This window comes from Brienomyrus brachyistius, chromosome 13, assembly GCF_023856365.1.
Source record: "Brienomyrus brachyistius isolate T26 chromosome 13, BBRACH_0.4, whole genome shotgun sequence".
NCBI lineage: Eukaryota > Metazoa > Chordata > Actinopteri > Osteoglossiformes > Mormyridae > Brienomyrus > Brienomyrus brachyistius.
Genome location: NC_064545.1, coordinates 22,493,811 through 22,509,701, shown reverse-complemented (window position 1 = coordinate 22,509,701; position 15,891 = coordinate 22,493,811). Strand labels below are relative to the sequence as shown.

General features: G+C 45.5%; 1 protein-coding gene and 1 long non-coding RNA gene across 3 annotated transcripts in view; one reads left to right on the top strand and one right to left on the bottom strand.

Annotated features, from left to right (window-relative positions):
- Positions 1-2,621, top strand: part of LOC125706036 (uncharacterized) — a 43,500-nt gene extending 40,879 nt beyond the window's left edge. For both annotated transcript variants that reach the window (XR_007381827.1, XR_007381826.1), the window contains one exon: positions 2,417-2,621. This is a non-coding gene — a long non-coding RNA (uncharacterized LOC125706036). The remainder of the gene's footprint in view (positions 1-2,416) is intronic.
- A 2,773-nt stretch (positions 2,622-5,394) lies between these two features.
- Positions 5,395-15,891, bottom strand: part of LOC125706035 (myotubularin-related protein 13-like) — an 88,875-nt gene continuing 78,378 nt past the window's right edge. Inside the window, exons 39-42 of the mRNA XM_048972467.1 lie at positions 7,151-7,341; positions 6,892-6,979; positions 6,546-6,677; positions 5,395-6,460 (exon numbers count right to left, since the gene is read on the bottom strand). Of these exons, the coding sequence (XP_048828424.1) occupies positions 6,362-6,460; positions 6,546-6,677; positions 6,892-6,979; positions 7,151-7,341 (510 nt within the window). The 3' untranslated portion in view covers positions 5,395-6,361. The remainder of the gene's footprint in view (positions 6,461-6,545; positions 6,678-6,891; positions 6,980-7,150; positions 7,342-15,891) is intronic.

Below are 15,891 nucleotides of genomic sequence, written 5' to 3'. Positions count from 1 at the left end.
TTTGTAGCTAGTCGAAAAAGAGTTCCCAAAACTTAACTAGAAACAGAATTTGTGAATTATGCAGATATTTAGGAAAGACTCACATTAGCATCTGTTTTTGCAAACCAAAAGAGATTCAAAGAGGAATTTCGCCCTTATTAAAAAAGAGTAAAAGCGAAAATAACCTTTAGTGTTTATCAGCAAGCCAATTATATAGATACGCTGTGACGCGCCGCATAGCGACATTTTGGTTAACGACGGACCTCATGTACGACAGTAGTCCGGTAAGATTATAATGGAGCTGAAAAATTACTGTCTTCTAGCAACGTCAGAATAATCTTAACATCGTTGTGGGACGCATTACTCTCGTGATTGTGGTGATGCTGGTGTAAACAAACTGCCAGGCCTATAAAATATAACACGTACAATTATGTGTGGTACATTTAACTTGATAATGACAATAAATAACCATGTTACTGATTTATGTTTGGTGTACTGTAGTTTTTGTCGTTATTTAGTGTGGAGGAGTTTATACCATCTAGGTTTGTATAAGTGCACTCTACGATGTTCTGACAATGACGAAAACGCCTAACGGTGCATTTCTCAGAACGTATCCCTGTTATTAAGCAGCGCATGACTATTAATTCTGGTAAGAGAAACTACACTGATGCATTATTTATATTCTGTGTATTGATTATATCATTTCTGCTTTTACTATATGTTAGTATTGTTTTAGATTTTATGTGCTATTTGGTATGATTTGTGGGTTATTTTTTGGGTCTAGGAATTTTTCCCGTATAAATAAATGTTAATTGCCTCTCGCTTTATGCCAGTTTGGATACCTGTACTAACTAATATAAAGCATGGATCTTTATCTGCAGGGTGATATATGATATGTATTATTTACATGACATCCATTAATGGAAACAATTCCATTATTCACAATATAACTTTGTCACTTAAAAATCGCGCAAAACTGTATTGGAAACTAGCCTGTCCAAGAGCGCCGCCTGGAGGATATTATAATGAGTAACCCTCTAATTTTAGCTGAGATTGTACTTACCAGCAAGCAGTGACTGGCAGTTTAAGGGATGTTTTCAATTGCGCATTAGAAAATTTAATAGCTAGTGGTTGGGAGAGTACGGTAAGATGAGGTTTTTCGTGAATGTGGCCTGCCTCTTCAAAATGCTTGTTCCTGCTTATGTTTCATAGCCCTGTAGCCCTGTGATTAAAGAGTTTTTCATTTTAAGTTACCGGGAAGACAGCCAGTGCAGCTAGCATACTTACTTATTTAGCGAACGCTTTTATCCAAAGCAACATACATTTTTGAGAAAACAGAATCAGTCAGCCCCTGGAACAACTGAGGTTAAGGGCCTTGCTTGAACGGCCCGACAGTGAGATCACTCCCACTGCCCACAGAACCTCACACTGCTAGTCCAGGAGATGAGGGGCTTCAGTGAGAAATGTCTAACTGTGATTACAAGACTGAACTACTGAAGCCCAAAATCTGTCAAGTGGGTTAAGAGAGCGATGTGTCTCGCTGCGATGGTCCCAATACAGAAACCCTCTGACGTGTCAAATCACGAATCCTTTCTCCACCTCCCCCCCCCCGATTTGTGCGGTGGTCCACAAGCCCTGAGAGCTGCCGCTAGGCCTGGCCACATCGTTTATATGCGGTGCGCGATGCTCGAGTTCTCTAAACATCGAGGCTTCTCCATTAGTAATTACTACCGTCTTGAGAGAGAATTTTCCCTTTGATCAGCATCCCAAGAAGCCATAGTTTATCATCAGATATGGAGCATCTCTGCCACAAATGTTGTACTGGTTCATACAGGAAACGACTCTCTGTTGCCAGAGTTCAAACTACAGGATCTTAATTTGCCCCACTGGGACTTTCCCGTATGCGGAGCCGGCTTGTCGCCTCCTGAACCTTCCAGAACCTGAGCAGCCTGTTGGCTGAGAGTGCTGTGGAAATGACTGATGTAGCCAAGAGTTAATGATGCCTTTGGTGTATAGATTTACAGGTCATCAAGCAATGAAATGACCACGTATTGGAAATACGCTTCCATCCATCTTTTGTATTTGCTTAAGCAGTGTTGTATTCATATTTGTATGTCTTGAATAACTATTGAGCTCCCTGTGGCCTGACATGGTGGCCGAATTGGTAGTGTCGTGCCAATTGGTCCTCTAAGTAGTAATGTAATTTGAGAGTTGTAGCAAAAACCTGTATACCCATTGGCTCTTTCTGGATAAGATTACATACCCCTGCATTGGGCTAACTGACATCTCTAAATTGGACATAGCATGCTAGGCTAGCATCCTGTCTGCCATGTACCCCAGCCTTGTACCCTGTGATGAGTCGTGGATGGATGGATTTCTTCTGTGTCCTCTAACCCAAACCATCCATCCATTTTCTATAACCACTTATCCTGTTCAGGGTTGTGGGCTGTCCGGAACCTCAGAGGCTACGGGCACAAGGCAAGGAACAACCCAGGATGCGGCACCAATCCATCACAGGTCGTCTATCCCTTTATATATTTATTTATTATATTTGTACTTATGTGTATTACCATCTGTATCTCAATACATTATATCGCTGTGCATGGATGCGTTGACAAAAAAACGAACTCCTGAGTCTTATTGAGGGAATATATCCAGATGTGTTTCATAAAGTGGCCACCAGGTGTCACCCTTGTACAGACTGTGCCTGCTGCTTGGTGCCTTTCTGTCTGCGCACCTGTCATCTGTCATGTATCGCTGGGGGGGGGCGGGGGGGGGGGGGTTACCTGTGCGTGTGAGCCGTGTTGTTTTTGGAAATCTTGGAAATGGTTATTAAAAAGTCCTGAAAAACAAGCAAGCCTGGCATTCTGCTGATGTCATGTGACACCAGGAATTTATGTCAATGTGCCCAAGAGCTTGCCAGAATTAGACGTATAATTTAAATAAAACGCTGTCTTTATGCAAAGCTGGCGTGGAACGAGTGCTTCACCAAGATCTGCTAACTTAAAAAGATGTAAAACAAAGGTTATTAACTTGGACCTGTCCACTTCTCCTTGCATTTTTCTAGTTAACCGTTATATTTGCACACATTTTTTGTAGAACTGCATGTTTTTCATGGGATGTACACACTCTGTTAGTTTCTGTACTTGAAGTTAAACCCTTGTCCCTGTAATGGTGCCGTTAAACTAAAGATTGGTTATTACAATAATGGATTGGAGCTTTATGTGCCTTTTGCACACGTACATAGGGATGTGTTAGATTTTACGTGTCCCATCTTGCTCTCCTTTTAAAAGCGAAGCTCGGGGTCTGAGCGCAGGGTCAGACATTTATCCAGCGCCTCTGGAGCATTTTTCAGGGGGGCGTTGAGGACCTTTCTCGAGGACCCTTTGGGCCAAACACCATCCTCTTCCTTCATCCAGAGACCTACAAAGTAATGTGCATCTGAGGGGTCTTCCAGGAGTCCTGTGTCATTTATCCGTCGTTCCTGTTAATTAACTCTGCATTTCACCCCAAACTTCTCTGTCTACCCGAGGGTTGGCGGGAGGGGGGTGTCATACCGAGCAGGCCCCCCCACAGCGCATCGTTCTCGCTGTAGCCAGATGAACCGCCTGCCTGAATGAATCCAGATGGGGTTGCTGGGGGGGGGGGTTAATGTCCTCTCGTCGCGGCTCTGCGGACAACACAGTTTTAGTGATGATGAGTTGCATATCCGGCGGCAGTGTTTACCACCACACAAACCACCCCCTGTTGGCCACAAACAGTCACTACACTAGGGGGTGGGTGAACCCAGCAGGAATGGGGCATCTCATCTTGTCTCACACAAAGCACACGGCGGTGGAGGGATCACATCAATGCGTATGATTATCACCAGACCGCCTCTCTTAGTCGCGGATCTGTCCGGTAGGATCGACCGGCCCAAACCAAAGACTCGCGCCCACATTCTCGGCATTTGTGGATTATGGGGGGGGGGGGGGGGGGGGGAGTGTGTCTGTTGTTGCTTAGGAGGAATGAAAGCTGACATTTTTCACTTTTACGAGAGGATGCAGGAGAAGCCTCCCCATGGGGTGGGAGGGGTCAACCTCCAGCCGCAGACCCCAGCATTCCTGCATGAGGCAGAAACGCCCCCCCACCCCTTCACCTCCATCCATAGGCGTTTCATTAGGCCTATCATCCCCTCCAGATGGTCATCGAAACAGCCTGGCCGATGGAGATCCGCAGGGATGGGGAGGTCTGACGATGGAGGGGGGTCTTCGCTTTGCCCCCCCCCCCCATTCACATTTATTCTCGTCATCCATTTATCTGCATGCATCCGTTCATCTTCTAACCACTTATCCAGGTCAAGGTCAGCAGATGGATGGAGGGACCTGGAGCAGCACAGGGCACCTCCTGGACATGATCATCCAGAACGGTGACTCATCTTGACTGCATTGAAATTGCATTTCAGAAAATGGGTGGATGTCCTACAGGTGACTGTATCTCAGCACTGGCTGACCCTTACTCCTCAAACACGCTGCAGAGAAGCCCCCCTTCCCAGTGATGGGAGAAATGACGCTGTAAACCGCAGTGGCCACTGCCACCTTCGACCCATTGGCAGCCAAACAGCACAGGGTTAAAGCTGTGAATCACAACCTTTATCCCACCCAGGGTTACGTAGAGACCCTATAGTTTCTATTATGTGCAGTACGATTTGGTTACATGTTGAAAATACTGGGAATTTTCAAGAGTAATGATCATGGGATTTAATTGTGCTGTTTACTAGTCTTAGGATCAACAGACTAATAACCATTGTGTAAAAGACTTACAGTAAAAACTGTAACATTAGGTACGGTTCCCAGAATTAATCTAACCATACCTGGACTAACGTTAACGTTCTCTTCAGTACGAGCCTTTTCACAAACTGACCTCATCCATGGCCCCTCCCAAAGAGGCCGCCCGGTTTGGCGTCTCGGTGTTTATGATGGGCGAAACTTGAGAGCGTGACGCCGGCTCGCGTGGAGGGCAGCACCCTCGCCATCGGGCAGAGGAGCTTGATGGGACTGAATCAGTGCTAGTGCACTCATTGCTTTTTAATTAAAACTATGAACTGAAGGTGAAACATGGCCAAAGGCTTAAGCCGCCATACTTCAGCAAGGATTAAAAAAAAAACACGAATAAATCATCGGCAGTGTGGCCTTTATCTTAGTCCTGGCAACGTGCTGTTTATGTTTTGTTGTGAAACTCAGGGCTAAAAGAAGCAACGGTGGGCGTATTTTGGCTTGGCATTGTTTTGTGCTTTTAATACATGATCGATAGCTGGCCTGGTCTGACAGTGTTGCGGAGGCCAGGGAGATACCAAGCAGGTCACAGAGATGGGGTCGCCGGGGAAGTGGGGTGTACAAAGAGTCTCGTGTTTGAGTGACAAAAATAAAGACAATAGAGAACAGAACTGGTTTATTTAATAGTCTCATTTTTTGGCAAAAGAGGTGGCTGTTTTAGAGCAATGACAGGCTGTCAGGCCCACATGACTGAAGTCTGTCGCTATATTTTCTTTTTAAATTTTACAACACCTTCCACTAACAACACAGCCTGAAGCGGGGAGTTCAGGCACTTCGAGGACTTCTGACGCGATATCCAGATTATGTCAGTACTGTCACTGAAAGGGCGTAAGAACTGGAAGCGTGATAAATCATTTCACCCAGTTACGGGCCGGCTGCGTACATTATGAGAAAGGTTACGGGGAAAGATCGGGCTTTGATTTTGGAGGAAAACAAGCCTGCGTGGCTCTCAGTGAGTGAGTGTCGGCATAAGGCGTTAAAAAGTAGTCAGTCTCCTTTCAGCTACAGTTATGTAAAAATAAATGCTTCGTTACACGTATGTAAAAAGTATAAAATGCTCCAGTACAGGATATTTACATACGTGGTTCCAAAAAACATGAAAACTCTTCACTGAGCCCTGACACACATAAGAGACAACACAGTATGTAAACAAATCACCACTTCAAAGTTGAGCTGCTAAGGGTTAATGTGGAATTTGCATTTTTTTTTTCTTGGGTAGTAGTTATGGAATTAAAGCGATATGCTGAGCTTTAGTGTGCAAATTATAACTCTGCCCTGAATGGTCATATAGATGTTTAATCAAACGATATAGCTTGGTCTTGCTGGTGTTATTATAAGGGATGCATATGTTACGTTTAAGTGCAAATAACCACATTGTTGTTTAGTGCATTTTCAACCAGCTGCTTCATTCTTATTGCATCTGCAGGCAGCAGGTGATAGCTAATAGCTAATACTGGTCTCTGTCCCCTTTGTATTCAGTCATATAGAACGAGTAGCAGCCTGCGCCATCCACCCATCTGCACTGGGGGGCACCAGTGCTTCCTCCAGCGCTCTGACGGCAGGGGGTGTTATGCGTCCGAGATGCACGTCTGAATGCGGTCCACCCACTGCTGGGCGCTCGCTGCATCCGCGGCGCAGAAGTTGTAGGTCCGCCTGGTGGTCTTTAGCTGAAATAACAGGCACACAGCTCTCAGAGACTATCCATGTGAATGACGGCAAATAAGCAGAGCTAGGCTGCGGGCGGGGCCTCACGTCGAAGAAGGCCTTCTCGCTGATGTGCTTGGGTGCTCCCATCGTGGGCGTGGCCATCAGGACAGACTCCACCTCTGCCAGGTCAATGTGGCCCCTGCAGGTCGTGTCCTCACCCGTGTCGTAATACCGCATCTGCTCGGCACCGCAAGGGACGATCAGCGCCCCCCAAACGGATTTAAATTAACCCCCCCCCCCCCCCCCCCCCCCCCTCCCAATAATCAAAACTGGTCAATACAACTCCCCCATTTCACATATGGGTGGAGACCTCAATCCCCAAAGTGTTCAGCCCAGTGTTACTGTCTTCACCCCACCCACAGCAAGCCGTCCGGAGGTGGCATTCTCCCACCTGATGCTTAGTGACGTCCAACACAAACCACCGTGGCTTCCAGCCCTTCAGCAGGGCCCCACGTTTGAAGAGGACGCCCTCGTATGACCTATGACCGTGAGAGAACACAGCCGACATGCTCTGGTGACCCTTCCTTCCCCACCAATCCATCACAACCATTCTGTCAGGACTAAACAGTCTGTGGGTGGGAGCTGGTATAGATCCCAGTGCTCACTGCTTTTGGAGAGACTCTGCGTGTCTCAGGTTCTCGGCAGCATACCGGTTCTCCTCGGTCCTGGGGGTGAACTGGCTGTAGAGTGTGGCTGCCCGGCGGTGTACCCCGTTGGAGGCGGAGTGCTCCCCATCCTCGGCCAGGTTGTCATCAGCTAGGTGCAGCAGGGGGCAGTGCTGGGAGGTGGGTGGGGCAGAGGCGGAGGCCAGGCCCGAGATGGGGAGGGATGCCTTACGGATCTGTGAACGGACGGGGCGTGGGGGAAGGGGGGGATGGAAGGGCAGGGGGCAGGGAAGGGGGGGAAAGAGATGGGTGAAGAAGGGGTGGGGCACAAGGAGAGGCGGGGCACGGGGGAGGTGGGGTGGAGCATTGGTGGGAAAAGGGGTGGGACATGGGGAAGGAGAGGTGTGGCACAGTGAACAGGGGTGGGGCATGGGGAAGGAGAGGCGGGGCACAAGGGAGGAGGGGTGGAGTATTGGGGGAAAGGGGTGGGACATGGGGAAGGAGAGGCGGGGCACAAGGGAGGAGGGGTGGAGCATTGGGGGAAAGGGGTGGGACATGGGGAAGGAGAGGCGGGGCACAAGGGAGGAGGGGTGGGACATGGGGAAGGAGAGGCGGGGCACAAGGGAGGAGGGGTGGGGCATGGGGGGAAAGGGGTGGGACATGGGGAAGGAGAGGCGTGGCACGGTGAACAGGGGTGGGGCATGGGGAAGGAGAGGCGGGGCACAAGGGAGGAGGGGTGGAGCATTGGGGGAAAGGGGTGGGACATGGGGAAGGAGAGGCGTGGGCACAAGGGAGGAGGGGTGGAGCATTGGGGGGAAGAGGGGTGGGACATGGGGAAGGGGGAACAGGTGCAATTGACAGAGGGGGGCGAGGGGGCAACAGAGGGGATGGAAAGGTGGGGCACCGGGGAGACTCCACTCAATGAAACGTATCTGTAACACATCTAATCTCACAGCAAACCTACAAAAGCTGAAATTTTCAAGGTGAGAATTACTCTGTTTATCCAATGATATGCAATGACTACCTAATAATGGGGGCAAATAAACACCCTTCCTAACACTTCTCTGCCAAAAAAAATAGGCAGTATCTGCAAAGAAAAAAAAAAATGGTGTCAGTTCATCTGCCTGGTTTCCAGACCTTTTAAAAATGCTTAAACTGTGCACAACTCTACTGTCATAGCCAAAAATGTAATTTCCCTATCAAATACATCTAGTTTGAGGTTGCATTTATCATGCATAATGCATAATATCATGCATCCATTCGGCCCATCAAGCTCGTTTGGAGATAACTAATAGCCCAGAGTTGTTAAAAACCTCTCTAGCTCTGATTTAAAGGAACCCAGGGTTTTAGCTTGCGCTACACTAGCAGAAAGACTATACCATACTCTAACTACACGCTGTGTAAAGAAGTGCTTCCTCAAATTCGTTTTAAAATGTTCTCCTGCTAATTTCCACTTATGGCCACGAGTGCTAGTATTTAAACGAATATTGAAATAGCCATTTGGCGGAACAGCATCCAGACCTGTTAGAATCTTATATACCTGGATCATGTCCCCCCTTAGTCTCCTTTGCTCGAGGCTAAACACATTCAGCTCAGCTAACTTCTCCTCATAAGACATTCCTCTAAGACCAGGAATCATTCTCGTAGCCCTATGTTGCACCCTTTCCAAGGCAGCAATGTCCTTCTTAAGGTATGGTGAGCAAACCTGCACACAATATTCTACGTGGGTTCTTACCAAGGAATTATATAATCGTAGCATCACCTCCCGAATTTATTTTGCAGATAATTTTGTCTAAAGTACAGGTGAGGACCAGACAGCACGGTCAGCCAATGTCCCTGGATCAGATGGGCTTTAGCACTTTGCCAGTGGGCCACAATAATCACCAGGTCTTTAGAAAACAGGTGAAACATTTGCCCAGATGCCAGCTTTTCGGTACTGTACGCCCCACCATTTAGAACAGGTTAGTAATACGCCTAAAATATTCATGAAATAAGTACTATGAAGCCCAAAAGTCAGCAGTCTGTATAAATTCAGCATATGCTTATGCTTATTAAATTCAGTACGCGAAGCACACTACATGCTATTGTTTTAGTAAATCATGGGAGCGATAAGCACTGAAGTGGCACTAAGGAAAAGAACAGTTCAACAGCTACAACATCTTTTGAAAGAGGAGATCTTGTGCCCTGACGACGATTGTGCATGTGCCATGTAATCCCGATTACATCGTGACGTGATCGCAACAGCCCCAGGCCTAGTAGTGATCTTTGCATTCTGCTAGACATGGGATATGAACCCGTGGCCTTCTGGGCATGAGCACAAAGCTGCACTTCTTTAAGCTACACTCTGTTTGCATATTTTACAACATTAATAGATAACAGTAAAAAAAAAAACTAGTGCTACCTTTAGTTCCTGTAGAGAGGTGCCGTTTTTTCTGATTAAACGTTTGGATTTCGTTCCAGACCAAACCCTTAAATCCATGCAGAAGGTTTAGTTTTATCAGTTCAGACAACTTAAGGGCAATTTTTCATTGCTTCATCCGTTAAAAGCTATGCCAAGCAAGAGAGCCTGGCGGAGGTGGAGTCTGTCCTGATGGCCACACGTTTTAAGTATATTAATGTTTTGGACTCTAATATGACACTTTTAAGACCTTCTGTGACGTCTGAGATTCCGGAGCTTTCTAATATATCACATTACACGCTTCAACACGGAACACTGGTATCGTCACAGACACTGAAGCACCACTACGTTTTAGGGACCAGGCTGCTGCTGTTTATGTGTTACTCCATTGTTTGCATATTTTTGCCCACAGCTGGCAGAGAAACACTCGACTATCATTGTCCCTTAGTCACAAACTCATGACCTTAACATACTGGCTGAATGTTGCTAAGTTCCAAGCTGTATCCCTGTTAGTGAAACTCTTGGCGTCTAGCTGAATATCCTGCTAACTGAACTGACTAGCTTTAAACAGGATGATGATGTAGAAATGCCTTTCACGTAGAAATGCATCGTGATCCATCTGTCCCAGGAACACATCTACTACCTACTATCTACCTTCACTGCTCCAGTTCCCTGAATGCTCTTAGTGTTACTCTGTGTTTACTGATTGGAAGAGTGGTCTTATTAGGTTCTTGCTTTGTTTGGGAGACGTTGTGTGCCTCTTACTCCAGTCCTGCTAGAGATATTAGGTCAAGGGGGTATGTCCATATATGGTATCATACATGCAAATGCCACATGTTGCCGATAGTGGGCCATATTGTTTGAAAGATGAGGGTTGCCGTTAAACTTTAATAGAATAAAAGTACATTACATGTATTTATTTATGTGCTACTTTTAATTACGTTAAGGAATAATGAAACATATAGCAGGATGAATGCAAGCTAGCGCATAAACGTCCAGCAGGGGTCCGTCCGGCCGTAGCCACGGGTTGTTAGGAGTAGGCACAAGCGCCACGGCGTATTTTAAAAGAAGAAAGTACCAAAATGTTTTAAAGAAGGAAAACTTTAGCGTTATTTTTTCAAAAAGGAAAGAAAAGCAGGCGGAATTTAAACAAGTACAAAAAGTGCGACGGTAGCTAAAAGGCGAAATGAGCGAGTCCCACAGCTCTGGTACGTGTGACTGACCCGTTTGAACAACGCGGCTGAAATGATGGTCCAAGACTGCCCCGATCTTGCGCATGCGCTCTCACGCTGACATCCCATTTCAAAATGGCGGCACCAACGGGGACACATGTTGCCCTTTTATTTCAATTAAGACCCTTTAACCATAACGATTTTTAAGTAATGAGACTCTTTTTCAGCTAATGTGTTATTTAAAATAAAATATCCTAAGCATTTCGACAACAAGAATCAAGGAATAACGCTGGCAATCCTTGTTAAAATGACCTTCACTCTCTCTCCATGTCGCGCTTGTGCATAGAGCCACGATCCCCACACAACACTGTCTTTTATTGAAAACAGCTGAGGCAAGTAGTTTTCTGAATTTTAAAGTGTGCATAAAATAAGTATAAAACGTGTTAGAAAGCATATAGCCAACGATAATTAATAAAGAATTTAAGCATAATATTCCACATGCACCCCGGTGTGACGATCGCCGTTAAAAGCAGGCGATCGAACGTGCAGGAGAGCAGGCAAGGTAGGCAAATCTCGGGGTAAACGGGGATTTATTTTCAGGACAGGGTGCATGAAACATCAGACGCTAACTAACATCAATGACGGACAAGGGACACAGGTAGGACTTGGATTTAAATAGTCAGGACTGATCAAAATAATTAGACACAGCTGCGTACGATCAGGGAAGCACACGTGGATAATCAGGGGGGCGTGGTACACACAAGGATCGTATGAGCCGGGTATGACACCCGGCCTATAGCTGGTACAAATGGCGCTATCCTACGCCCTACAAGATAAAAGCATATGACACTAAATCGGAATCAGTAGTCTTTAAAAGAAGAAAATACATTACATTAATTTATTAATGCGATTTTTAAAGTATGTTTTAAGGCATAATAAAACTTTTAACAATTTTAACGGGGTCACCGGACGCGTCAAGCTTTTCTAGCTAGAGAGGAAAGAGGGTATGGCAGTTTTAAATGGTAAAAGCAGTAGTTATGTATTATTAAAGGGTTATTCTTTAAACAAAATGCACTATTTTATATCGCTAAAACACAGTCATCCTGTTTTTAGGGGGATTTATGCGTATTGCATGTCTAGACAGCTAATGTCCACGGCAGTGGGTAACAGGGTGTTGGCGCAAGAGCTTTTGGAGTCGTGAGCGATAAGCCCATGAGAAGGAAGCGTCAATGAAACAAAATGGCTGCCGGTTGACAAATTGTTGCCTGGTGCCTGCAGAGTGACTGTAACATCTTATTTAACAGCTGGTCCTGAGTGTGAGAAGCACACAGCCAGCAGCCCCATTCTGACAGAAAGCACATTATTATTGTTAATCTGTCTTATTTGTAAATAGTATAAAATAATAAATTTCTAATTTAAATAAAAGTCTATCTCTAACACCACAGCGCTGGGGCTCTGGCATAGGCCCGGACGCCCCGCTGCGGGCCTGGGGGTTGGATGAAGTGTCTAACTACAATTGTTTAATAGGCAGGATAAAGTGCCGTAACTTAAACGGTTGTATGTCAAATTGGTATAAAATTTTTAATCAATAACATTTAAGTAATAAAACAATTTAGCTGTATTTTGTTAGTTTTATTTTAAGTAAGATGCTCTCAGCGTATTATTAATTTAATAGTTGTAGGAACTAGTGAGCAGTATTTAGCAACATACATCAAAAACATCTTCAACATTCCAATATGGAAGGTAACTGACAAGATTTTCAAGCAGATTTCATAAAACAAGATGGATAAGAACTATAGTGATCGGTATTTAGCTACGTACTTCAAAAACATTTTAAAAACTTTGTTAGACTAATACTTTAGTTATTTTAATAATTTAAGGGATAAAAAACATTTGTCGTGTTTATCAACGTGTTATTTTAAGTAAATGTGTTATTTTCTAATGGCAAAAGCCCTGTCATCATGTTTTAGGTGCGAAATTATATGGTCTAGCATTGTATGGACTAGCAACTGTCTCTGGGGGAGCAGCCCCAGATAGGAACTATTAAGCAGCATTTAGTGACAAGCATCAAAAACACTTTTTAAAACTTTGACAGAATAAAGCCTTAGTTATTTTAATCAATACATTTTTTTCAGTAAATGGTTGTTCATGTGCACAAACACACACACACCGGTGGTCAGGGCCTTTAGAGTTTAACTTTAGGTTGGTGAAAGTATAGGACCGTGATGTGTAGTCAGACCACAAAACGTACTAACTCAGTCATTCACGAGTCTTATTGTGAAAAGCCAAAGAAAATAGACTTGTAAATTTTAAAGAAAAGACATTACTGGTTTTTGTTAATATTTAAAGCTGCGTTTCTTAAATAGCCAGAAAAAAAATTGGCTCAACACTATTAATATATGAGGATGGGGTGTTTGCAACAGTCACGATCCTATCAGTGAAGCATAACATGCCAAAGAAACATCTGTTTCATTTATTTCAAAGCAGACACTTTGTGCAAAAGTTGTTTCCTCATTTCCCTAACGGCCACTAGAATTGGATGGTCCTTAAAGACCTTTCATAAGACTTGGGGGCCCTGTCCTGAGGTTTATCAAAGACCAGGTTCTTACACTAGAGGAGACCGTTGCTGTTTAAGTACTAGATGGGTTCACCCCTGCAATGAAATACGTAGCATTGGAAGATGTATAGATCATAAAACTTCTTGTACATTATACGCCTATCATGTGTTGGAGGGGCTGGCGTGTATCCATTTTAAAGGATGAGGTGCCTATCCAGTAAGGGGGGGGGGGCATGGTATCAGATGGTGGAATGTCGAACAGGAGCTCAGTGAATTCAAGCGTAGTACCGTGATACTGCAGACCAGTGCAATAAGTCCATTTGTGAAATTTTGCTACTAAATATTTCATGGTGAACTGTTAGTGGCATTATTAGTGGAAGAATGACAGCAACTCAGCCACAAAGTGGTAGGCCATGTAAAATCACAGAGCGGGGACAACACATGCTGAGGCACACAGTGTGCAGAAGTCGCCAACTGTCTGCAGAGTCAGTAGCTGCAGACCTCCAAACTTCATGTGGGCTTCAGATTAGCTCAAGTAAAGTGCGTAGAGAACTTCATGGAATGGATGTCCATGGCCAAGCAGCTGCATCCAAGCCTTACATCACCAAGTGCAATGCAAAGCGTCGGATGCAGTGACGGAAAACACGCTGCTACGTGGTTGTTTCTCAGAGGTTGTGCTTCGCCCCTAAGTTCCAGTGATAGGAACTCTTTATGCTGCAGCATTCAAAGCCATTCTGGACAATGTCATGCTCCCAACATTGTGAGAACAGTTTGGGGATGGCCCCTTCCTAATCCAGCATTGACTGCGCACCAGTGCACAAAGCAAGGTCCATAAGGACATGGGTGAGCGAGTCTGGTGTGGAGGAACTTTACTGGCCTGCAAAGAGCCCTGACCTCAATCTGACAGAACACCTTTGGGATGAATCAGTGCGGAGACCCCGAGCCAGGCCTTCTCGTCCAACATCAGTGCCTAACCTCATAAATGCTCTCCTGGAAGAATGGTCAAAAATTCCCATAAACACACCTTGTGAACAGCCTTCCCAGAAGAGTTGAGGGTGGGCCAACTCCATATTAAAGCCTATGTATTAAGAATGGGATGTCATGTGTGTGTAAAGGCAGGTGTCCCAATTCTGAGGGGCCACATAGTAAGTTGAGTCTGAACCGGATCCGGGTAAAAAGTTGTTCAGAAATCACCACTGATCCGTAAACTGGATCTGCTCTGACCCTTACGTGTTTGAGAGTCAAAATTACGAAAAGATGAGATCTGAATGGGACTGGTGAGTGGCTCAGCGGGCTAAGTCGCTGCGCTTGTGATCGGAAAGTTGAGGTTGGTGGTTCAAACCCGCCCTCAGCAGGATGGTTACAGGATGGGTCCTTGGATGCGCTGGCTGACCCTGCAGTGTGTGTGTGTGTGTGTGTGTGTGTGTGTGTGTGTGTGTGTGTGTGTGTGTGTGTGTGTGTGTGTGTGAGAGCAGGATCAGTCAGTGTGCTCAAGGGCCTGCCCTGTGATTATTCCGCTGAGGGCAGGCTTGAGCACGCTGACCTGATCACAAGCACAGAGATAAGCCACTCACCACCCTTTTTAGGAAAAAAAAAAAAATTTTTTTTGTGATTCACACTCATGTCTCTCTTGTGGCCCCTCCTCCATCTCTGTGGCCCCTCCTCCATCTCTGTGGCCCCTCCTCCATCTCTGTGGCCCCTCCTCCATCTCTGTGGCCCCTCCTCCATGGATACTCTGGCGAGGCTGGATTCGAACCAGCAATCATCTGATCACAGATGCCGACGCTTAGCCCACAGCACCACTCTCCATTCCTACTTGTACACAGTTTTTCGTATATATGTCTTTTTTTTTCCCCCTATCTTGCCAAATAAAGGATTCATAAAAACATACCACCTATTTCTTCTGCCAAGGCTGGGCTTGAACCAGCAACCTTCTGATCACAGATACAGACGCTTAGCCTGTAGCGCCACTCGCCCCTCCTGCTTTGATGCTTCGTTTTTCATATATATGTTTTTTTTTTCCCTATCTTGCCAAATAAAGGATTCACACAAAGGTACCACCTATTTCTTCTGCCAAGGCTGGGCTTGAACCAGCAACCTTCTGATCACAGATACAGACGCTTAGCCTGTAGCGCCACTCGCCCCTCCTGCTTTGATGCTTCGTTTTTCGTATATATGTTTTTTTTTCCCTATTTTGCCAAATAAAGGATTCACATAAAGGTACCAAAAGGTACCACCTATTTCTTCTGCCAAGGCTGGGCTTGAACCAGCAACCTTCTGATCACAGATACAGACGCTTAGCCTGTAGCGCCACTCGCCCCTCCTGCTTTGATGCTTCGTTTTTCGTATATATGTTTTTTTTTCCCTATCTTGCCAAATAAAGGATTCACACAAAGGTACCACCTATTGCTTTTGCCAAGGCTGGGCTTGAACCAGCAACCTTCTGATCACAGATACAGAGGTTTAGCCTGCAGCGCCACTCGGCAACCCTGTTTCAATGCTTCATTTTTCGTATATATGTTTTTTTTCCCTATCTTGCCAAACAAAGGATTCACACACGCGCCACCTGTCTCTGTGTGTTAGAGTAAAGGCTATGGCTCTACAGTCTGTAGTTGTGACTATTCTGCCAAGGCTGAATAACACACACTACTCAGCCTGA